The 25,317-nt window shown below is 43.4% G+C and overlaps 1 protein-coding gene across 1 annotated transcript in view; it reads right to left on the minus strand.

Annotated features, from left to right (window-relative positions):
* NUP133 (nucleoporin 133) overlaps window positions 1-25,317 on the minus strand; it is a 326,459-nt gene that overhangs the window by 247,984 nt on the left and 53,158 nt on the right. The window contains exons 5-7 of the mRNA XM_073671535.1: window positions 23,915-24,046; window positions 19,221-19,391; window positions 8,995-9,147 (exon numbers count right to left, since the gene is read on the minus strand). Coding sequence (XP_073527636.1) covers window positions 8,995-9,147; window positions 19,221-19,391; window positions 23,915-24,046 — 456 coding nt within the window. The remainder of the gene's footprint in view (window positions 1-8,994; window positions 9,148-19,220; window positions 19,392-23,914; window positions 24,047-25,317) is intronic.

A 25,317-nucleotide genomic window follows, 5' to 3' on the forward strand; every position in this document is an offset into this window, starting at 1 on the left:
GACCTGATCTCATCAGGTCCAAAATCCAGGTACTGCTGGAGATTTTCTCCCAGGCCGGAAGAAAGAGCAACAACCTTCCTCCCACCTGGGGCAAAACCTCATTGGGAAGGCTTCCCCAAACATTAATCCTTTGTTCTTTTTCCTTCTATCTTCCCACTTATCCTGCTCTTTAAGGGGCTTTCGATGGATAAATTTCCTACTCCGAAAAGATCAATTATATGATGGCACGGAGAAGATGGGAAAACGCTCCTTATCCCCTGCTTTATCCAGAATGTCATCTTGTGTGGGGCTTAATAGAAACTCACCCTCACAGGAAATAGAACATAATTTGGTTTTTGTATGAAGGTCTCCTAGCCAGCATTTAAGTCACATTGCCCGCCGGACAGCGTTTGAGAAAGCTACGGACCTGGCTGCTAAACTGTCAGCTGAAGCATCAGCCAGAAAGGCAGCTGCACCACGCATTAAAGGAATGGGCTCCAAAAAAGTATCCCAAGACACTTACCACGAAGTTGGGATTCTAATTGACTAAGCCACACCATTAGGGATCTAGCTGTGCAGGTAGCGGCAACAGGCCTCCCAAAATCCCTTCAAGAAGGAGTCTGCATTCTTATCCAGGGGATCCTTCAGAACTCCCAATGTCTTCAAAGGGAAGGGCAAATTTCTTAGAGGCCTTAGCAATGGCCAAGTCTAATTTCGGGGATTTCTCCCAAAAGGAACAGACGGGGACCTCAAACGTGTGATTCGTTTAAGGGGTAGAAAGATTCCTTTTTTCTGGCCTATCCCATTCCTTTTTAATTAGGGACTAAACTTTGTCATTAAGTGGAAAAACTCAACGTTTTTTTCCAGGGCTGTGGAGTCAGAGTCAGAGCCCATTTTGGTGAAGTCTGTATAAAATGGACCGACTGACTCCTAAAATACACTACCGTCCAAAAGTTTGGGGTCATTCAGAAATTTCATTATTTTTGAAATAAAAGCACATTTTTTTCAATGAAGCTAACATTAAATGAATCAGAAATACACTCTATACATTGTTAATGTGGTAAATGACTATACTAGCTGCAAACGTCTTGTTTTTATTGCAATATCTATCTGTATAGAGGCCCACATTTTCCAACAACCACCACTCCAGTGTTTTAATGGTACATTGTGTTTGCTAACTGTGTAAGAAGGCTAATGGATGTTTAGAAAACCCTTGCACAAGTATGTTAGCCCAGCTGAAAACAGTTTGGTTGATTTGAGAAGCTATAAAATTGACCTTCCTTTGAGCTAGTTGAGAATCTGGAGCATTACATTTGTTTGTTCTATGTAACTCTCAAAATGGCCAGAAAGAGAGAACTTTCATGTGAAACTCGACAGTCTATTCTTGTTCTTAGAAATGAAGGCTATTCCTTGTGAGAAATTGCCAAGAATCTGAAGATTTCCTACAACGGTGTGTACTAATCCCTTCAAAAGAGAGCACATACAGGCTCTAACCAGAGTAGAAAGAGAAGTGGGAGGCCTCGCTGCACAACTGAGCAACAAGACAAGTACATTAGAGTCTCTAGTTTGAGAAATCGACGTCTCACAGCTCCTCAACTGGCAGCTTCATTAAATAGTACACGCAAAACGCCAGTGTCAACGTCTACAGTGAAGAGGCGACTCCGGGATGCTGGCCTTCAGGGCAAAGTGGCAAAGAAAAAGCAGTATCTGAGACTGGCTAATAAAAGGAAAAGATTAATATGGGCAAAACAACACAGACATTGGACAGAGGAAGTTTGGAAAAAAGTTTTATGGACAGACAAATCAAAGTTTGAGGTGTTTGGATCACACAGAAGAACATTTGTGAGACGCAGCACAACTGAAAAAATGCTGGAAGAGTGCCTGACGCCATCTGTCAAGCATGGTGGAGGTAATGTGATGGTCTGGGGTTGCTTTGGTGCTGGTGAAGTGGGATATTTTTACAGGGTAAATGGGATTTTGAATAAGGAAGTCTATCACTCCATTTTGCAACACCATGCCATACCCTGTGGACAGCGCTTGATTGGAGCCAATTTCATCCTACAACAGGACAATGACCCAAAGCACACCTCCAAATTATGCATGAACTATTTAGGGAAGAATCAGGCAGCTGGTATTGTATCTGTAATGGAGTGGTCAGCGCAGTCACCAGATTTCAACCCCATTGAGCTGTTGTGGGAGAAGCTTGACCGTATGGTACGCAAAAAGTGCCCACCAAGCCAATCCAACTTGTGGGAGGGGCTTCAGGAAGCATGGGGGGAATTTCTCAAGATTACCTCAGCAAATTAACAGCTAGAATGCCAAAGGTCTACAATGCTGTAATTGCTGCAAAGGGAGCATTCTTTGACGAAAGCAAAGTTTGAAGGAGAAAATTATTCTAATAAAAATCATTATTTCTAACCTTGTCAATGTCTGGACTTTATTATCTAATCATTTTGCAACTAATTTGATAATTAAAAGTATGAGTTTTCATGGAAAATACAAAACTGTCTGGGTGACCCTAAACTTTTGATCGGTAGTGTATATAATAAATTGGGTACAGTAGTTCAATGCAGTTTGTGGAGAATATTTTTTCATAAGAATTTGGGAAAGTTATGAAATGTCCTATAAATGTCTGTCCTATTCCTGATCTAAGGGTCTAGACTTTTAGCTGAGATGAATCTGTCCTACAGTAAATTTATCACTTAAACATGAGCCATGTATGAGGGAGTCCGAGTCGTGGAGTTGGAGTCTGTGTCATGGAAATTGAGGAGTCGGAGGTTTGGCTTACCGACTCCACAGCCCTGTTTTTTTCTGACCCAACCTGCTAAACAAGGTCTTCTACGGACTTTTCTGGACGCGGCTCTACTAGCCCCATAGTCTGATAAAAGCAGCTAAATCCACTATCAGTCGCATCTAAAGGGAAGGGAAGCAATTCCATCCACCTTTCTCTTCCTGAGACAAGGAGGAACATGAGGAAGAGCAGGAAGATACGGATCCCTCATCATCCTCATTAACTAGTGGATATGGAAACACGGGAAGTGGCTCTAGAGGATTCCTTTTCCTACCCCTTTGTAAAGATTTGAAGGTATTCTGCAACTCAGATTTAACTATAGGTCTGATCTCAGACGCAAATGTTGGAGTTTCCTCCGAGATCGTCTGCACTATGCAAGAACTGCAGAGTAGCTTAGTATATGAAGCAGACAGTCAAGGCAGAGGGCACAAATCTTGTGCTTACTCTTGTTTACATGCTTTCTTCCCTGAAAGAAGAAAAAGGGGGGGGGGGTGACCTAATTAAAAAGGGTGAACATTCACAAAGATCACTCACCCATCATACGCAACTAAGGGGTATCGGGGTAGGTGGAGGAACCGGGCTCGCCAAAGGATCTCCTTTGGAGGCTGAAGCCGCGCTTGAGTCCCCGCTCCGCTGAGTGGACCTGCCGATTCCTCCGCTCCCTTTGCCACGGCTGTGATGACTGGAAGGATCTTTGTCTGGCTGCTGAAGATGAGCTTTCACGGACTGCTGCTCCATGTCACCCTCCATCTGGAGAGTCGCTCAGTTGATGTGCAGGATTTCACTGGCGCCAAAGCTCCCCTTATAACGGCGGGAGCTTTCTTCTTAATTAAACTTTTTTTTTTTTTTTTTCCTCCCCGGCTTTGAGCTGGGAGCTCCTGCCGGCCACGCACCCTCGGCCGCGTCATCAGGAAGCGCCTCCGGCGCTTCCCCGCGCATGCGTAGGAGGGACACCCGGAAGTCCGGCACCCCAGCGTGATGCCGCGACCGCGCTCCACCGATCACCCTGCAGGCCCGGCCAGGCCTGGATCTTCGTCAGGTAATCTTCATTTCTTCTTGCAGGTACCACACACTGCAGGTCCCCCATCAAGGACAGGAAACCAACTGATGCGGGGAGAGGTACCGCCCTTTTTATCTGTAGGTTTCCGGTCCTTGAAAGGCGGATCCCCTGTTTAAAACCTCAATATTCATAACTCACAGGAGCAGGATAAAGCAGCTTAAAGTAGGTTGCCTGCCAGTTCTGTGACACAGGCAGGCAAGGGCCATAAATCTGTCACCTCCCCCCTGCTTCTGAAAGTTGAGGAATAGAATGGTGTCTATGATGGTCAGGGACAAAAAAAACTATCCTACCACGATCCAGATTACTGACTATGTAGCCATCGGCAAGCGAGCAGTGAGCGTATGGCGTACACAGCTCCGAATTCCAAAGCCTGGAATATGAGTATATGCCCCCCTACAATCACTGCCAGCTTCCTGATGGCAGTGAATAATCTTAACCGGGCTACCACCAACCAGTTTCAAAATATAATACACGCCTGATAGGATGCCTGCTTTCTGGCTTCGGGGGAAGGAACAATTACAGAGAAAAAGAAACTGGACTATTAAATTTTATATTTAATCCAAAAGGGAGGCAGTGTTTGTAAAATCTTTGCATTGTTTTGTCCCCCTTTATGAAAAATATACAGCGTATACAGTTAGACAAAATAAAAAGGGATTAATAGAAGAAACTTACTAGACCGATCGCAGAGACTATTCAGTTTAGCTGGAGGGAAGCACTCCAATGCCCGTTCTGCGAATGAGACCCCTGCTTACACATAAATATGTAACTTTCACCACGAGTATGGATCAATCTTCAGCTGGATCCTTTATGCCGAAGGGGAAACCTACCCCCACACACCTCCTGTGCTGACCTCACGTGGGCGGGCTCCATGCTTCAGGTTTTTATTAAAAACCCTACCTTCTGCGATAACTCCTCGCTTGTTGATCGCAGAAGCTTGCAAGAGATACCATATTTTTATTGTAAATTGACCTTTCTTTAGAGACTACACATGGCATAGCTGCAGTCTGTTGTACTTTTGCATTATAGCTCACTGGAATGGCGTACAGATCCAGAAAAATATGCGTATTGTTCCTTAGCTGACCCTGCCGTTAAAAATAAGTCCCATTATTATCGTAAGTACAGAGCTTCCGATATTCCATATTTCGTGCCGCTGCCAGTGAGACTGGAGATTGAACACATATGCAAATGGAGGGGATGTCTTGGTGTGAGATAGGACTCCTTTGAAGTGTAGGAGCTTCATCCTCCTTAGTCAGGTGTATATTTATCACAGGCCTGTGCTTCTAGGAACTACATTCGTATGTTAAATTAGAATGGACACTTGGTGGCTCCTGATATTTGCATAGAAGCCACTGCTCTAGAGCGTCAGCGCTTGTTCACTTAACAAATAGTATGGGTGGGGGGGATTCTTAATATTTTCTATGACCGTGATCTTTCAGATGACCAACTTTAAGTACATCCTCTGCAAACGGGTAATTAAAGGGTCTCACCGCAGTTAAGAGTTATATAGGGGTCATGGAGCTAAATTTTGCTCTTTGTAATCCATGCTTCAATGTCAATGAGAACTTAATAAATTTTACAATTATATATATAACAGGAGGTTAAAACAGGATGTCACCGGAGGCTGGAGCTGTGCTCCGTTTCCGGCAGCGTCCACCACCCCTCCTGGAACAGGACATCATCAGGGGCCAGAGCTGAAAGGGAATCTAGATTGTGAGCCCCAATGAGGACAGCGATGATAATATATAGCGCGATTAATGCCACAGACAAGTGAGTAAAATAAAATATCTTATCTTTACATCCCACTCACTTTTGTACTAATCTGTTTTAGAATATGCCTTACACTTCTCCCTATCCTGCTAATCCCTAAATGTTTTTTTACTTCACTTCCTGTAACATTTCGTTTGCGAGAAGTCTCATACAGGGCGTCACAGGAAGCTGGAGCGGAATTCACTTCCTTGCAGCGTCTATCGTCCCTCCTGGAACAGGATGTCATCAGGGTGCAGCACTGCAGGTCTTGGTTAATAGAAGCTGTGGGAGAGGCGAGTGCAGTGAGGAATATAACAGCACTACAGGATAATGGCTTCACATTTGATTCTTCTCAAATCTTGGGCAGTTAAAGGGCACCTGTCATCAATTTTTTCATGTCTGATCTAAGACCAGCACCTTAATCAGAAGCTGCGTTGCATGGCACATAGCTGGGCAAAATCTCATGATGACATTGCTGGCTGATGCCTGCGCACTTCGCTTTGCCCTACTGCGGGCAGAGCCAAAAACATAGGGATGATGTCTCTGCGCAGGTACAAGGTTACACCCGGCTATGTGGATGACACAAGAGGCATCATACACATCAATCAGCGTTTCAAGAAGGTTTTTGGGCGGTTTACAGAAGTAGTCATGAGGTTATATATCCCTTTATGGAATGCAGCACAGGCGCTCATTCAAGGTGCTAGTCTTAGTTTAGATTTTTTATTTTTTTTTAATAAAAAATATAACAGTACAACCACTGAGCTCAGTGATTGGTTGCAGCAGTAATTTGTAGTCGTGACGTCACCACTGCAGCAGACCGAAGTACCACTGGACTGTGGGAGGAGTAATATAGGATTTTATTATTTTAATCCAGCAGTGGTTTTGGGGGGCTAAAAACCTATAACCAAAAAAACCCTTTGAAGGGGTTCTCTGAGAATCTGTTATTAGCCCCTGTGAACATCTGAGATTGACGGCTGTCATAATCACCTAGGCAGGTTAACGATGCAACCATATTTTTTATTCCTCATATTCATGGTCTTACGGCAACTCTGGGTAGATGGCCAAAATACAATGCCCCCAGTCAGCAAGATCACAACCCCCAGGAAGGTAGTTCCACTGACCCCATACCAGGCAATACCTACTGTCTCCCAACTTTAGGTTGGCTCACAGCTTTTGTATCTCCCACCAGCAGTTTGTAGTCACAGTCCATGCTCCTCCATTCAACGGATACCACGTCTGTAGCACGAGTATCCAGCTCCATCCAGCAACACCCCCCCCATCCCCTTTAATTCCCTTGTTAGTGTGCAAAATACTCCAAGGTGCCCCCCAGAATTGATCCCAGCCCTCGAGAAATACCCATCCCCCCAAAGCTACATTGTACATTGGTGGTGGTATTTTCCGGAGGCGGAGCCCATCACCTGGAACTGCTTGTAAGACCCCCTATGGCGACAGCTCCACTGGGTATACTATCCACATATTGGGATATCAGGAAGATATTGAAAAATAAACAACGTATTCTTTCTTGCTTCCCCTAATATATGGAATAACTGAAGTTCCATAATTCTGATAATGGGACCTATATTTTTAGTGGCAGGTTCAGCCAAGGAGCGATATGCTCATTTTTTTCGTAACCATAATGCCCTCTGTGGAGCTGTATCGCAAAAGCAGCAAAAATAGACTGCAACTATATCATGTGTGATCGCTAAATGAAGGTAAAATCATAATAGAAAATATGGTATCGTGCGTTGATCCCAGAAGCCCAAAAGTGATAAGTTATCCCAGAAGTTAGAGTTTTTTTTAATAAAGACATGGAGGGTGGAGCCGAGCTCACATGATGTCAGCACAGGGGGGATGTTGGCAAGTCTCTCCCGTCAGCATAAAATAGTTTGATGAGGTTGGAGGTTCATTCATTGCCAGAGGGGTATAAGGACTATAAGCAACGGATTCTGTTCGATAACAGTCTAATCAAATCGGGGAGCCCCTCCTCCACCTATATTGAATCATCTCAGCGATAGTATAGTAAGCCTTCTGCTTTAATGCCTATCATTTTGTGTAACCGCTTATGTATTTTAAGGTCTCCTTTGTAAAATCCTGGTATATATATTTTTCCTAAACACTGCCTCCCTTTTGGATTAAATATAAAATTGAAATAGCCCTGTTTCTTTTGTCCTGTAATCGTTCACTCCCCTGAAGCCATATACGCTACCAGAATGCAGGCGTCCGCCCAGGCCTGCACTATACTTCAAAGCAGGACGGTGGTGGCAGAGAATAATAACAACCAAGCTATCGTGAAGCTGACAATGACAGTACGGCGGCGTAAACACATATTCCATGCGTTGGAATCCAGAGGTGTGACACCCATACGCTCACTGGTTGCTTGCCGATATCCAAGTAGTGAGTAGTCTGGATCGTGTGCTCGAAATTCCAGATGAAATCCGTGACATAGTGACGGCACGGTGAGATATTGCGTGATCTCCCCAGTGTCATTCCTGTGGAATCCCTGACATGGGATTAGTGGCTGGGAGAACAATAGCTTACTTGAGGCCCCTGAGACGAGAACAAGAGTAATGGAATGATAGCTTTACCTGATTGTCTATCTTGTGTCTGGCCTTATGTATGAATAAGATCCAGCCCGCATGTCTTGATCTATTTAATGTCACTGAATGGAAACACTGATTCATGAGGCTGAACCTTTTTGGAGAGATTTGTGCACCTTAAAAACTGATGAGCAAGGAAATATCTTATAAGACAACAATAAGATCGACATAACCAGTGCTCCGTGCTGGAAAAAGTCTGCATCTTTAGAGCTGTGGACTTCGCTCTACGACCATTGGTCCATTAGTCTTTAGTACGTAGCCAGCTCCTCACAGCTCCTATTCCAAACTATACATGAGCTAATCTGCAGTACCTGGTAGCAGAGACTACACCTTGAGCTCCACAGCACCGTGCAGTTTCATTCAGCATTTACACGCAGCTAATGCAAGCAGATCATCAATGAGGGTGCCAAGTTTAAGACATCCACCAATCTGATAAGGATGACAGATCCTATAGATTGGTTATGAAGGTTAAAAATGTTTTACTAGCATCTGATATTGAAAACCTGAGAAAACATTGTATTCAGTATTATGAGGAAAGCATACTTTTGCAACATGGTCTTTTCTAATCTTGATGTTATCTTATCATTTAGCTTAGTATTCACATATTGGTACTCAAAAGTTGCTACATGAAAAACCCCAAATACATTAATAAAGGTATTAGTTTGTAATCATTAATACATTGTACCATAAGTGATGCTGTTGATGAACATTATAAATAGCTAATATACACCTCCAGTTATAGAATAAAACATGTCATGTTAATTATTTTTTTTGGAGCACCATATGTTTAACTATACAATATTAGAAAAATATTTGGTTACCCATATGGCATCAGAGATGTTTTCCTTCAACAACCGGCTCATGTCCCAAGTTAGAACATGAGTTTCAGAGTCATCATCCATATCCCACTTATTTATGTTGTTCTTGGTAAGCGTGTAAAAGCAATCTCCTTTATCGTACAGCACACTGATAAGCTGAAAAGATAAAAAAAATAGTTAGGGATAGAAACTTAAGTTTTTAATGCCACCTTAAAAAAGATTAATGTTTAAAAAGATTTGTGCCAGGCATAGCCATTAAATGTCATGCAAAAACTATTCATTTCAGCTGACAAACTGTAAAATAAAGTAGCGATGAGTACATTTTTGCCTAAAAGTTGAAGCAAGTTTGTGGCACAAAGTAAGCCAGCTAATACGTGGTGTAAACTTAAAAAAGACAGTCTTAAAATTCAGGCAATTGAGGCTTAATCTGGCAACCATTTATCTCCTCCTGGTCAATTAATATAACCTGCATGGTCTGAGCATCATTATTTGAGTAGTTGTCTGCTACTGGAAAGGAACCTTGATATATGGCAAAAGGCTAATTTGCCCTGAAAAGTCTTGTTTACCAAAAATATAGCAAGTGAAAAAAGTATTGAAATTGTCACCAATTTTCGAAGCAAATATATTTCTAAAGGTGCTATTGACATGAAATGCTCACTAGCTGCCGGTAAACACCCATCCAATCCACACAAACTTTAGATGTCCATAAATTAAGTTGTGTGTAATAATGATTATGACAAAGGAGAAAAAAAAAGTATTGAACACGCTTACTGAAATGTATCGGCACACAGAGGCCGGCACACAGAGGCCAAAGCTGCTAGAACGACCCTGTCAATTGAGAGTTCCTTTGGCTGGGTGTTTGGGAAAGTTGTCTTGCTAAAATGTCCACACTTAATTCATCATCATCATCCTGGTAGATCGCAGCAGATATTTATCAGTAATATCTTGGTACATTTGTCCATTCATCCTTCCTTAAATATTATGAAGTTTGCTAGTACAGTATGCTGAAAAAAGCACCACACCATGAGTTGTTGAGCAAACTTTAAATGCTCATGAACATGCTTTTTGTTCAGCAATGGAGTCTTGCGTGGTGAGCGTGGATGCAGGAAATTGAGGTTGAGAGCATTACTTAAGGTTTTCTTTGAAATAATTGTACCTGCTGATTCCAGATCTTTCTGTAGCTCTCCCACAGATGGTTCTTGGACAACTTTTCTGATAATTACTACTCCAGTCTGAAATCTTGCAAGGAGCACCTGGTCGTTGCCGGTTTATGGTGAAATGATGTTCTTTCCACTTTGACAATGCTCACTGGAACCATCAGTAGTTTAAAAATTCTTCTGTAACCAATTCTATCAGTATGTTTTGCAAAATAAGGTTGCAAAGGTCTTGAGACAGCTTATTGGTTTTATCCATCCTGAGAGAGATTTCTTGTGAGGCACCTTGGTAATGAGACACCTTTTTATATGCAATCATCAGTTGAACCAGCTGATATTTTTCACTAAGTGGCAAGATTGCTTTCTAATTACTGAGATTTCAACTAGTGTCAGGACTTTCCATGGATTTTGCACCTCCCTTTAATCATGTGTTTAACTACTTTGCGCCAGAGCCTGTTTTTGCCTTCGTGACCAGGCCAATTTTTACAATTCTGACCACTGTCACTTTATGAAGTAATTACTCTGGAACGCTTCAACGGATTCCCCTGATTCTGAGAATGTTTTTTCGTGACATATTGTACTTCATGATTGTGGTAAAATTTCTTCGATATCACTTGCGTTTATTTGTGAAAAAAAATCGGAAATTTGGTGAAAATTTTGAAACTTTTGCAATTTTCAAACTTTGAATTTTCATGCCCTTAAATCAGAGAGATATGTCACACAAAATAGTTAATGAATAACATTTCCCACATGTCTACTTTACATCAGCACAATTTTGGAACCCAAATTTTTTTTTTGTTAGGAAGCTATAAGGGTTAAAAGTTGACCAGCGATTTCTCATTTTTCCAACAAAATTTACAAAAACATTTTTTTTTTTTTTTTTTTTTTTTAAGGGACCACATCTTATTTGAAGTGACTTTGAGGGGCCTATATGACAGAAAATACCCAAAAGTGACACCATTCTAAAAACTGCACCCCTCAAGGTGCTCAAAACCACATTCAAGAAGTTTATTAACCCTTCAGGTGTTTCACGGGAATTTTTGGAATGTGGAAGAAAAAAATGAACATTTAACTTTTTTCACAAAAATGTTACTTTAGACCCAATTTTTTTTATTTTCACAGGGGTAACAGGAAAAAATGGAATAAACAATTTGTAGTGCAATTTCTCATGAGCGCACTGATACCCCATATGTGAGGGAAAACCACTGTTTGGGCGCACGTCAGGGTTCGGAAGGGAAGGAGCGCCATTTGACTTTTTGATTGTAAAATTTGCTTGAATAATTAGCAGACGCCATGTTGCGTTTGGAGAGCCCCTGATGTGACTAAACTGTGGAAACCTCCCACAAGTGACACCATTTTGGAAACTAGACCCCTTAGGGAACTTATCTAGAGGTGTGGTGAGCACCTTGCACCCCCAGGTGCTTCACAGAAGTTTATAATATTGAGCTGTAAAAATAAAATTTTCACAATTTTCCCACAAAAACGTTTTTCATCCCTTAATTTTGCATTATCATAAGGGTAATAGGATAAATTGCACCATGAAATTTGTTGTGCAATTTCTCCTGAGTACGCCGATACCCCATATGTGGGGGAAAAACCACTGCTTTGGTGTACGGCAGGGCTCGGAAGAGAAAGGAGCGCTATGTTGGCTAGGATAGGCAGCAGACACCATGTCACATTTGAAGAGTCGCTGACATGCAGAAACCCCCACAAGTGACCCCATTTTGTAAACTACACCTCTCAAGGAATTCATCTAGGGAAGTAGTGAGTATTTTTTAATTTTTACATTTATACCATTGGGCAGTGAAAAAAGCATGATTATATTTTTACCACAAAAAATGTTTTACCCTCAGATTTTACATTTTCACACAGGGCAATGGGTAAAAATGGTGCCGAAATGTGTCACACAATTTCTTCTAAAAGTGGCAATACCCCATATGCAGGCTCGGTCTGGCCTGGCGGGGCGCCGGGAAATTTCCCGGTGGGCCCCGGGCCCCTTGCAGAGAGAACAGGAGAATTTTAAAAAAAAAGTGGTCGTGGGCCCTTTAAGGGCGCGCGCACGCTCTTTCACCGACGCGATGCCCAGGACAGTAGTGGGAGGGGCCTGGGAGCAGGAGAGCAGGGGCTGCACTGCAGCGTCACACTCAGCAGACAGAGCCGCACGTCTGCTAAAAGTGACGTCACAGCGCGCCCTGCACTGCAGTCTCCCACATTAGGAGCGTGTCTGTGGGCTGGAGACAAGCCAAGGTACTGTAATATTTGTGTGTTTGTATGGATTTTTATGTATATGCTGCCTGCATGTGTGCGTGTACAGTGTGTGTATATGCCTGTGCGTGTACAGTGTGTGTATATGCCTGTGCGTGTACAGTGTGTGTATATGCCTGTGCGTGTACAGTGTGTGTATATGCCTGTGCGTGTACAGTGTGTGTATATGCCTGTGCGTGTACAGTGTGTGTATATGCCTGTGCGTGTACAGTGTGTGTATATGCCTGTGTACAGTATATGCCTGTGCGTGTACAGTGTGTGTATATGCCTGTGCGTGTACAGTGTGTGTATATGCCTGTGCGTGTACAGTGTGTGTATATGCCTGTGCGTGTACAGTGTGTGTATATGCCTGTGTACAGTATATGCCTGTGCGTGTACAGTGTGTGTATATGCCTGTGCGTGTACAGTGTGTGTATATGCCTGTGTGTATATGCCTGTGTGTACAGTGTGTGTATATGCCTGTGTGTATATGCCTGTGTGTACAGTGTGTGTACATGCCTGTGTGTACAGTGTGTGTACATGCCTGTGTGTACAGTGTGTGTATATGCCTGTGTGTACAGTGTGTGTATATGCCTGTGTGTACAGTGTGTGTATATTCCTGTGTGTATATGCTTGTGTGTACAGTGTGTGTATATGCCTGTGTGTACAGTGTGTGTGTATATGCCTGTGTGTACAGTGTGTGTGTATATGCCTGTGTGTACAGTGTGTGTATATTCCTGTGTGTACAGTGTGTGTATATTCCTGTGTGTATATGCTTGTGTGTACAGTGTGTGTATATGCCTGTGTGTACAGTGTGTGTGTATATGCCTGTGTGTACAGTGTGTGTGTATATGCCTGTGTGTACAGTGTGTGTGTATATGCCTGTGTGTACAGTGTGTGTATATGCCTGTGTGTGTATATGCCGGTGTGTGTGTATATGCCTGTGTGTGTCCATTGTGTATGCCTGTGTGTTAATGTGTCTTCACACATACGTGTGTGTGTGCTTCCCTGCGTGTGATTGTCTGAGTGTGTCTGTGCATTTCTGTGTGTGCTTGCCTGTGTGTGTACTTGTCCCCATTTCTGTGAGTATGTGTATCTGCGTGTGTATATTAGGGCTCTTTCACATGTCCTGATATTTACGGGACTGGAAATATCCGTGTCCACCTGTGTGTCATCCGTGTGACTCATACTGGCGCTTGGGAATCAGTATACAGTTAGCGCTGTTCCCAAGAGCCGGGTGCTGAGCGCTGCCCTCATCATAGATCCCTGCAGGCGCTGTGATCAGCAGCAGCGGGGTCAATGATGAGAGTAGTAGTCTACTCCCACCGTGTCCGTGTCCAACTGTAAAAATAATAATAAAATAAAAAAATCCTAATACTCACCTCTCCTAAGTGTCACCTGCTGTAATCCGTGCGAGCGCTCACGCCGAGGAGAATGACTCCTGCAGCGAGCTTGCTCCAGAGCTGCGCTTATTGAATCACAGGGCACCGCTTGTTGAGCGCAGCTCCGGAGCCCACTCGCTGCAGGAGACATTCTCCTCGGCGTGAGAGCTTGCACGGATTACAGCGGGTGACACTTAGTAGAGGTTAGTATAAGGATTTTTTTATTTTATTCTTTTTACAGTTGGACACAGCGGGTATAGACTATTACTCTCATCATTGACCCTGCTGGTGCTGATTGCAGCACCTTCAGGGATCTATGATGAGGGCAGTTCTCAGCGCTCTTCCCAAGCACCGCGTGCTAACTGTCATCAGTGTGCGGGACATTTCGCGGTCTGGACAACAGGTAAAAAACAGACATGTCAGCGTGTTTTGCCCACGGACACCACATGATCTGTGGAAAGTGGAAACACACTGACATGTGCACATACGCATTCATTTGAATGGGTCTACGTGTGTCAGTGTCTCTGGTACGTGTGGAAACGGTCACCACATGTACTGACGTGTGAAAGAGCCCTTAGTATGTGTCCGTGTGCGCTTGTTTTCGTGTGTGTAAGCGTGCTTCTGCATGTCTGTGTGCTCTTCCGAAGATTTATTATATTTGGAGAGAGATGGGAGAGAAATTTTAGGAGACAGAATGGGGAGATGTGTGAAGAAACAGTATGGTGAACTAGAGGAGGGGTAGGAATGAGTGCAGAAACAGAATGGGGAAGGGGGATGTATGAGGAAACAGTATGGAGAGTGGGGAAATAGTGTGAGGAGACAATATGGAGGGAGAAAAGTGTGAGGTGACACAGCACAGAGACTAGGTAGTGTGGGAGAAGGTATGGAGATGCGGCAGTATGGGGGGAACAGTGTGAGGGCACAGCAAGGAGGGAACAGTATGCTGAGGAGGGGGAGTGTGATGAAGGGGCACGTTACAGAGACTGGGCACTATAGGGGGGACACAGTGTGAGAGGACAATGTGAAGAGGGGGCCCAGTATGGTAAGGAGAGGACAGTGTGGAGAGCAGGTACCATAAGAGGGGTAGAGTGTATGTCATGTTTTGTGCAGGGAGCATTGTAAGAGTTAGGTTTATTCAGGGGCTCAGTGTAGATATTTTTATTCGGGAGCATTATAATGACACTGCTATCTTTAAGGGCATCGTGTCGGGATGTGCTGCAGAAGACCGGAGAAGATGGAAGTCTGCAGAGACAAGCTGTGGATGAGAAAAGTCATCATGGAGACTGGACAAGAGGGAGACGAAAAGAGAGAGAACGACTCTAATCAGAGAAGACGTCTCGGGTAAGATACCTGGATGTAAATGTTCATTTGTGATCCTGCCTGCGTCTCATCAGTACTGTGGTTCCTGTATGGTCCGCAGTCTGATGATGACTGATAACAACTCCCAGTATCTCTACTGTTAATTACATACTGGGAGTAATAGGTTTATGCGATACAAAGATATATGGGGCTGACCTGACATTACAAATGATGGTGGTTCAGATGATGTATTCATGTACTGATGTGTTTGTGCGTGTCTGCGTGTTTGTATGTGTCTACGTATCTGGAATAATATGTATTTTTGTAAGATGCGTGTATGTAAGAGTCCATTGTGGTGTGTAATAACATTCATATGCTTGGCGCACCTTTACTAAATCTATTAGGACTTGCTCACATGTGTTAGGGAATTCCATTTGTCTTTCCACATTTAGGAACAGACAAGTGAAATTTGCTAACCTTGTCATAACCATAGGGTTGTACTTGTATGGAGCTGTTTCAGGAGCTGAGGCTGCTCCATACCAGGCAGATGTCGGCTGTGTTAGATGGCCGGCGTCTGCCTGTAACAGCAGTGATCAGAGCTCACCTTGATTGCTGCTGTTTTGAGTATTTAAGTGCCCTTGTCAATCACTGACAGCGGCATTTAGATAGCACAATGGCCGGTGCATGCAGTCACCTGCTCCCTTCAGCCCCCTGTGACGCAGTTGCAGATTGCTGATGGGTTGCCAGTAGTGCTGAGTGAGCGTGGTCGGATAAGGCAGGGTTCCCCAACTCCAGTCCTCAAGGCCCACCAACAGGTCATGTTTTCAGGATTTCCTTAGTATTGCACAGGTGATGGAATTATTGCCTGTGCAGGTGATGGAATTATCACCTGTGTAATACTAAGGAAATCCTGAAAACATGACCTGTTGGTGGGCCTTGAGGACTGGAGTTGGGGAACCCTGGGATAAGGTGTTATCCAGGTATCTTGTAGTGCTCTGCTAATATGCTCGAGTCCCTGCGGTAACATGTTTTGCGGCGGTAGACAGAAGCAACACATGCAGTGATTACCTAACAAACAGGCAATTCCTAAATGTGTTGCGTCTGCCTACCGCCGCAAAACATGCTACCCTGGGGACTCGAGCATATTAGCAGAGCACTACAAGATACCTGGATAACACCTGAGCATGCTGGGATCACACCTTATCTGACCACGCTCGCTCAGCACTAATTGCCAGGTGCTGCTGCCATGTTAGTCATTCAATGAAGCTCAGCCTGAGGTTGGGCTCCATGGAAGTGTCACAATCCAGGTCCCGGACGTTATTGCAGCACCCTCACTTTGTAGTTCGCGTTGACTGTAATGTCTCCCTCCTTGCACCGACCCAAAAACAGGAAGCGAGTGTCGGCAGGGAGAATAAAACGTAATTTTCTCCGTGTAGCCTACGCTTTTCCATTAAGCCGTCTAACCAGGCTTTAAACCCTATTTACCTGCAGATTACCCCTATATCTGCAGATAAATAACGTTTTTCAAGGTGACAAGTTACCATTAAAGGGACTCTGGCAGTACGGAATGACTGTTCGAACAAAGTCCTGCCGCTCAGTGCTTCACAGCTGGTGGGCTGTAGTGTGGGCCCCTAGAATCAGTTCCCCTGGTGGGCCCTAGGCACCCCAGTCCGACCCTGCCCATATGTGGCTGTATCGTACCGCTCAGCCATACGGCGAGATCTGGGGGGGACGGAGCACTATTTGACAATTGGAGAACAAATTATTGTAGAATAGGCATTTGGATTTGGGAGCACAAACTTTTCTGAATTTCTTTTGAGGGGCAAGGGCCATTTCGCTTTTCCAGAACCTTTCTGCTACCAGTAACTTGGAAGTCCCTTATATTTTTAACAGATAAAGGACCTGAGTGGGGACTAGCTTTTTTTGAGGACTGAGTTGAAGCTTTTATTGGGAACATTTTATGTAACATTTATCCGGCGCTCTAGGCTGAGCACTTACATCGGGGTTTCCATCTAAATTTCCAAGTGATGCAATTCAGATGAAACCCCTGCGGGATCCATTCACTGTAATGAGGCAGCAGAGTTACTCTGGACTCCGTCTGGCCTCTGTTTAGCGGTGTCCTTTTTTTCAGAAGTGCACAAAACTGTGGCCAACCGCACTTTTATGCACGCCTAAAACAAATGACACCGTGGGATCCCAGGCTAGACGGCGTCCACAGTGGCCTATATCTGCCTCATTACAGGGAATCTCCCGTCATGGGTTCCGTCTGAATCACGTATTTCAGAGATTTACATGGAAACTCAGGGGTAAGTGCTCAGCGCAGAGCGCAGGATAAATGTGAGCAGAGCCTTACTGCGATCTTTGGGAGATATAATAAACAAATCAGTAGCAGGTGAAGAATTGGTTTTATTTATTTTTTACGCCATTCCTCGTGTGATATAACTGATTAGATTACTTTATTCTTCGGGTCGGTGCGATTACAGCGATACCAGACTTATATCGGGTTTTTATGACTGACAGCTGTCACACACTAAGATGCTTTTTTTTGCAAAATCTAGTTTTTGCATCGCCATATTTTGAGAGCTATAATTTTTCCATATTTCGGCCGACAGAGTCATGTGACGGCTTGTTTTTTTGTGGGACGAGTTGACTTTTATTGGTACCATTTTTGGGTACGTGACATTTTTTGATCGCTTTCTATTCCGTTTTTTGGGAGGTAAAATTAACAAAAACCAACAATTCAGGAATTGTTTTGAGATTTTTTTTTATGCCGTTCTGCGTGTGGTTAAAGTGATAAGGCAGCATTATTCTTCAGGTCAGTATGTTTACAGCGATACTACACTTACTGTATATTTTTCTATGTTTTGGCGCTTTTACACAAAAATTTTATAGAAAAAATATTTTTTTTTGCATCGCTTTATTCTGAGAGCTATAACTTTTTTATTTTTTGGCTGATGGAGCTGTATGGCGGATTTTTTTTGTGGAACAAGACGTTTTCAGCGGTACCATTTTTATTTCCATTTTGCTTTTTGATCGCATTTTTTTCCACTGTTTGTTTGGCGATATGATGAAAGCATAGTTTTTTGCTCCGTTTTTTATTTATTTATTACGGTGTGCACAGAAGGAGTTAATTAGTGTGACAGTTTTATAGATCGGGTTGTTTCGGACACAGCGATACCAAATATGTGTACTCTGTTTTTGCATAAATATATAAGTATTTATTGGTTTAATAGTTTATATATTTATTTTTATTTATTTTGTGATATTTTTAACAGTTTGAAAACATTTTTTAGACTTTTTTTTACATTTTTACTTAGTCCCTGTATGGGACATTAATTTTTATTTTTCTAATCACTGTTCTCATGCAATGTAATAGACATGTATTACATTGCATGAGAACTTTGCTGACAGTTTCACACTGTCTGTCTCCTGCTGGACTCAGCTGCAGGCTGAGCTCAGCAGGACACCATATATGGCAGATCTGGAGGCGGTCATGTGACCTCTAGCTGCCATAATAACGGCAGGTCCTGGAAGGCATCAGGGGGCCGTCGGAGAGGTAAGTGGACGACACCCCTCTCCTCTCACTATCTTCTATATGCCGCGATCACTATAGATCGCGGCATATAGAAGATAGCAAAGGGTTAACATCATTGGGACCTGATCCAATCAGGTCCCGATGATGTCCCCTGTCGGAGCTATCACTCTGAACAGCAACCGCAGAACTTGCAGGACCCTGGGGGTCCTGAGGGCTGCGGGACCACCGACCGTTCATAAACGTCGGCGCTGCACAGAGCCCAGGCAGCGCCGACGTTTAAGTACAGTGGGCGGTCGGGAAGCGGTTAATACTGTTTTCCCTGTGTCATTTCTCATCATTACATAACTTAAATTGATAGACAACTATGGCTTGATTTTGTGGCCTGTGTTGACTGGATGGGTTGGTACAGACATTTGGTGAGAACTTAATGTCAATAGCACTTTTAATAATATATTTACTTAGAAAATTGGTGACGTGTTCAATACTTCTGTAACTCGCTGTACATCTAGATATATCTATTTCTAGGCTTAACACAGACAGTATTTACATGCCTCGCGGCAACAATGAAGCAAGAAATCAAGGGTTAACTCTGTATAACACATTACAAAAACTTACCGATGATTCTATTGAAGGAGATAAAATACCAAAAAGTGTGGAAACTCTACGGCCAATTCCTGAGAGCATGCCTTGTCCCTGCTGCAAGAATCGTTGACAGATCTTTCCAGAAACATCTGGCATTAAACGAACATGTAGGTTCTTTGAAGATGATAATATATAACTGCCAGCCTGGAAATAAATACATTTTCTTTTATAACGTATTAATCTTGGTTACACAAAAGACTTGGCTTGTACCAAAGAATCTGATATAGAGCTTGATAATATGGCCAACAAATAAATTTTTATCCTTAGAGGATTCTCAAACTTTACATGACGACACACATGTTCAGTATTTTACATCAGTATCTCTAAACCAAAATCAGGAGAAAATGCAGAAGTGGTGCATGTGTTTCTATTACAGCAAAAACGGGGGGATTCAATCCGGCAACAATCAGTCAAGTAAAAATGTATGTTTGTTCAACAGATCATGTTAAAAAAAAAAAAAAGTTAAGAAACCCGACGGGTTTGTTTAGCAACAAAAGCACCTTTAGTCATAAGATGTCAGGAGAAAAAGGGGTCAAATATACCAAGGAAACTTAAACCAATCGAAAAGCTCATTGCTAATTACATATGCATACAACAGGTGGTAAGACAACTGCAATGACCTGCTGGGATTCCATGAGACGCAAGTCACCCACGCCACCCACCAGGACCACCAAGCAAGCCCTCCTTGGATTCGCCGGTGAGTTACCACACCCTCCAGCTACCCTGGACCCTATGAATTAGAGTCAAAGAGCTATGTGGTTGGCAAGAACTTAAGGTGAAGGATCAGGCATCCAGGTACGCTGCAAACGCAGTCTGGTGATGCCACCAGCTGCACGCATCTTCAAGCTTTGGCCACTGCACCCCTCCGGTAAGACACTGACCAGCACTACCACTACCTGTCACCAGGCACGGTACAGCACATTGAATCGCATCCTGGCAACACTGTAAGCTGTTTGCACCGAGCAGCCTATTATCACCGCCAGCTGCACGCATCTTCGGCCTCGAGCCACTGCACCCCTCCGGGAATAGACCAGGATTACTGCTACTCGTACCAAGCACGGTACAGCCTACATCTTGGCCATGCCAGAAACATCATTTAATATTAGGCCTCAAGCCTTTGCAATGTATTTAACCACAAGGAACCGGTGTGTGTAACCCCCACGGCTTTCCTCTACCTGTAAGGACATTATCAGCCAGGACTACCCATAGAGGCTTACCTTCATCAAGGTATCCAGTTTGGCTACCTAAGCCTCCTGCCTTGAACGACCTATAGGGGTTATCTACAGCCGCCATTAGGTTTAACCAACTATTCAAACCAGGCCTCTCCAACACCAGGTAACTCTACTATACTGGTCCTTCACCTTAAGTCATTGCCCACCACATAACTCTGATAGTTCTGTCCATAGGATCCCATACCGCATACCCCACTGCTATTTCTGCCTGTCAATCTAGACGCTCTACTTCAAAATCAACCTCACTCTCAGTTGGACCCTCCCTACTCTACAAGTAAACCTTATATGTAACAGACAATTTAAACAATCAGTTTTACAATCCTCCTAACCGGTGCCCCCTTTTTCAGCAGCGTAACTAAATCTTTCTAACACCCGGGAAATGGACAGGTCATCCATTTATGCCAACCATAGACCACATCAGGTAAATGACCTTCAATCAACTCTCAACCAGGTCTCACTGATCTTCTACTGGCAGTCCTATTGATTAAGATCTCATTTTCTTCCCAGGCGACCTTATCCAGGACTGACCCCCACACCAACTTCAGTTTTTCTAAAAACCCTTTACCAGACTTAAGGGACTTAAATCCAAATCTCCATTCGCTCTATTTATGAACTCACGATTTTACCATTTACTAAGGCTGTGTGCCCACTATGCAATTTAAGCGTTTCCGCAGCGGCAATTCCGCTGCAGAAACGCTTGGTAGAAGGTCTGCCATGTTCCCCAATGATAATCCGCATGTGCTATGCACATGCTGCAGAAATTTCCGCTGAATGTCATCTTTGCGGAAAAATCCACAGCACTGCCAATTATTTTGCGTAATCGCAGGGTTTTCGCCGCCATTGACTTGCATTGAACGGCTTGGATTCCGCATCACTACATCTGCACATGCGGATATCATGCGGTTTAATGTGCAGATAGTACCCCGGTTTGGAGAATTCGCATGCGTTTTTTTCTGCCAGGGAGATGAAGAAACGCTCAGGGAAAATCCGGAGCATTTCTGCATCGTGGGCACATAAAACCTTTCATTAGAATAAGGCTATGTTTTAAATATCACTCTTCTCCGGTTATTTGTGACCACCACAGCCCCACTACGACTAGCGCACACAGCTCACACATAACATGCATGTTTTAAAAGGTTCATGTTTTTTCTTGGTAGGTGTTGTAATTTTATATTTTGATAGATCAAGATTTTTCAGGTGCAGTGCAATTGAATGAATTTTTTTTTAGGTTTATTCCTAATAAGGGAGGCAGGGGTGGAGAGGGTACTATATATATATTTTTTATTTACATTTTAGATACTTTTTAGTAGCCTTAATTTACTTGAAGACACACACATGATCATTTGTACTACATACCGCAATACAAAGCTGCAGTTGTGGCTAGGCTGCACAGGAATACCAATTTGGCAGCCATGGTTGCCTTAACCCCTTAACGACCATGGGTCTTTCTGTTTTTGTGTTTTCATTTTTTGCTCCCCTTCTTCCCAGAGTCAGAACTTTTTTAATTTTTGTTCAATATGTCCGTGTGAGGGCTTATTTTTTGCGGGACGAGTTGTACTTTAAACGCCATCACTGGTTTTACCATATCGTGTGCTGGAAAACGGGAAAAAAATTCCAAGTGCGGTGAAATTGCAAAAAAAAATGCAATTCCACAGTTGTTTTTTGGGTCCTTTTTTTTACCACGTTCACTTAATGCTCAAACTGACCTGCCATCATTATTCTCCGGGTCATTCCGAGTTCGTAGACACCAAAGGTGTAGAGGTTTTTTTTTTTTTATTTTTTTTCCAAGACAAGGAGCGTCTCCATCTTTCGTGATCTGGGGCTGGGTGAGGGCATATTTTTTGCGCGCCGAGCTGAAGTTTTTATTGATACTATTTTGAGGTAGATCCGATGTTTTAATCGCCTTTTATTGCATTTTATTGCAATGTTGCAGCGACCAAAAAAACGTAATTCTGGCGTTTAGAATTTTTTTCTCGTTACACCGTTTACCGATCGGATTAATTCTTCTTTTATATTAATAAATCGGGCGATTCTGAAAGCGGCAATACCAAATGTGTGTATGTGGGGTTTTTTTTTTAATTATTTTATTTTGAATGGGGTGAAAGGGGTTGATTTTAACTTTTATATTTTATTTGTTTTTTTAAAAACTTTTTTTTTTTTTTTTTTTACACTTCCTGCATGCTTCAATAGTGTCCATAGGAGACTAGAAGCTGCAGTTGTCGGATTGCTTCTACTGCATACTGGCGATGAGCAGATCGCTTGTATGCAGGAGAAATGCTCATGTGCTATGAGCGCAGACCACTGGGTGGCGCTCATAGCAATTGAGACACGACAACCACAGGGGTCTGCAACAGATCCTGGGTTGTCATGCTCACCCATCGATGACCCGCGATCATGTGACGGGGTCACCGATGGGCGGGGCTTAGGACGCGCTTCCAGGAAGTGCGAGTTAAATGATGCTGTCAGATTGACAGCAGCATTTAACATGTTAACAGCCATGAGTGGATCGCGATTCCACCCGCGGCTGTTGCAGGCACATATCAGCTGTAATAATCAGCTGACATGTGCCCGGTTTAGTGAGGGCTCAGCGCCGGAGCCCCCGCTGAACCGTCCTACCCGACCAGGTGCGTACTATTACTGACCTGGTCGGAAAGGGGTTAAGGGGAATGTGCCATCAGGTTTTTGCTACCTCATCTGAGAGCAGCGTGATTTAGATCAAGACACTGATCCAACGACGTATCATTTTGTTTATTGGGTGCAGCTGTTCTGACTCCGTTTTTAGTTGTAGGATGCAGCAGAGCTCAGAAAGAACCACGTCCGCACCAGGCTCTGTATTTAAATTGTCTATTGACAGTGAGCTGCTTTTCACAGGAGGGGGTGGAGTTGGACTTGCAAGTGCTCCAAAGATAATGTCCTAGTGATAAAATCTTCATTATAAGTAAACAGCACACAGCCTGACATGTGACACATCGTTGAATTCTGTGTTTTTAGCCTTACATCATGCCGTCCTCAGATTACATTGCAAAAATCTGCTGACAGATTCCCTTTAAGGACCTGGCTGACAAGTCAACCTATCGGCACCTGATTGGCGCTTGAAATGGCACTCTCCTGGGGCAAAGTACCTTACATGGCAGGGTCAGAGATTGATAGTGTCATTTAAGGGCATAACAGTGATTGGAGCACAGCTCAAATCACTGATGTTACAGGAAAATAGACTGTATAACACAGCCAGCATCTGCCAAGACTGGTGTGTGCTCAGCTCCTTAGCCCAATCCATACACTACCAGAAGACAGTGGATGAGCCAGTATGTTCAACATCTGCAAGGGGTAAAAGTGTTTGCAATGTTAATCTAGTAATCGCCATTGTTTTTTTTATCATACATTGGAATATTTTCTTCAAAGATTTTTTTTTTTCCTTCTTAAAGACTATCTTACCTTTACAGCAGTTAAAAAAGAACAGACATCATCTCCCAAATCAGCAAAAGCTTCTGTGTAAAATTCTTCATGTGCGAGACTTGGCCAATAACGGATTGATCCTTCACATGTAGCCGCCATAACTGCAAGTGACTATTCAAAACATGAAATTTTCACATGATTGAAAACAAACATTTTTAAAGGGGCTAGGAATTTTGAGCCTGAATCAAAGTTTTAACACCAGTATTCTTGCATAAAAAGTTTTGAAAAGTCACATAATTTTGGTGGAAATAGAGACCGTGCTAAAATTGTGTGACTTTTGGCATTAAACACTATTTTTACCCAGTTGAGACAAAGTGGGTGGTGGAGTAAGGCAGGACAAGGAACAGCAATCAATGCTCGTCAAATTCATGACAAATGTTGGCATTTGCTATGCCACAAATCTTACTCCAGCAGCGACTGGAGTAAGATTTGTGGGGAGATGCACAGAGGTGCACACCACTTGTCCAGCGCTCCCGATTTATTAAGATGTGAACGCCTCTTCGCGAATCAGGAACGTCTGACTCCAGCACATTTACTTATCAAGATGGGCGTGAACAATGTCGGTCTTGATGAATCGGGCCCTGTGTCTCCACAGACATCTGCCACTGATATTACATGATCTATTGTCCAGCATGTGATACATGTATCCTTTAGCGTTCGGGTGGAGCGAAGCTGAGAGACATGCAGGAATAAAGGATTTATGCAGTCCTGTAATTTAGGGATGCAAAATACCAATTTTCAGGGCAACACGCAATAGAGAAGTACTAGATGACTGCATGGGAGACTGGCTTACATAAGCATTACATGCAGGTAATAAATCATTATATTTAAAAGAGCTACATACAGTTTTTAAACATACATTTGGGTAAATGGTACAGCAATAGCTAAGAAAATATAACTTAATAGTCTTAAAATACAAATCAACTAAAGAACACCCAAGTGATGACCCACATGTGAGGCACTAACACTCTCCCTATGAAACTATCACTCTTCCCTGCCTGACTGTGGAGGTTGTCACCCTGAAAACTTGCGCATATGGTGCCCCCGCTCCTCGGCAGCTGTCCCTTCTTACCCTATTAGGCCCTTTTGCTAAATAGGGACAGATATAAAGTGCTTCGTGCTCTAGGCCATGTAATTTAACCGGTTCAGGACTGCCCACTGTACATAAACGTCGGAACTGCCTGGGCTCTGTGTAGCACCGACGTTTCAAAACGGTGGGTGGTCCCGCAGCCCTCAAGACCCCCAGGGTCCAGCAAGCGCTGCGGTTCCGGTGCAGAGCGATAGCTCTGACAGGGGACATCATCGGGACCTGATTGGATCAGGTCCCAATGATGTTAACCCTTTCCTATCTTCTATATGCCGCGATCTGAAGATAGTGAGAG

This window comes from Phyllobates terribilis, unplaced genomic scaffold (genome assembly GCF_046119375.1).
Source record: "Phyllobates terribilis strain yellow unplaced genomic scaffold, ASM4611937v1 Scaffold_3__8_contigs__length_932513732, whole genome shotgun sequence".
NCBI lineage: Eukaryota > Metazoa > Chordata > Amphibia > Anura > Dendrobatidae > Phyllobates > Phyllobates terribilis.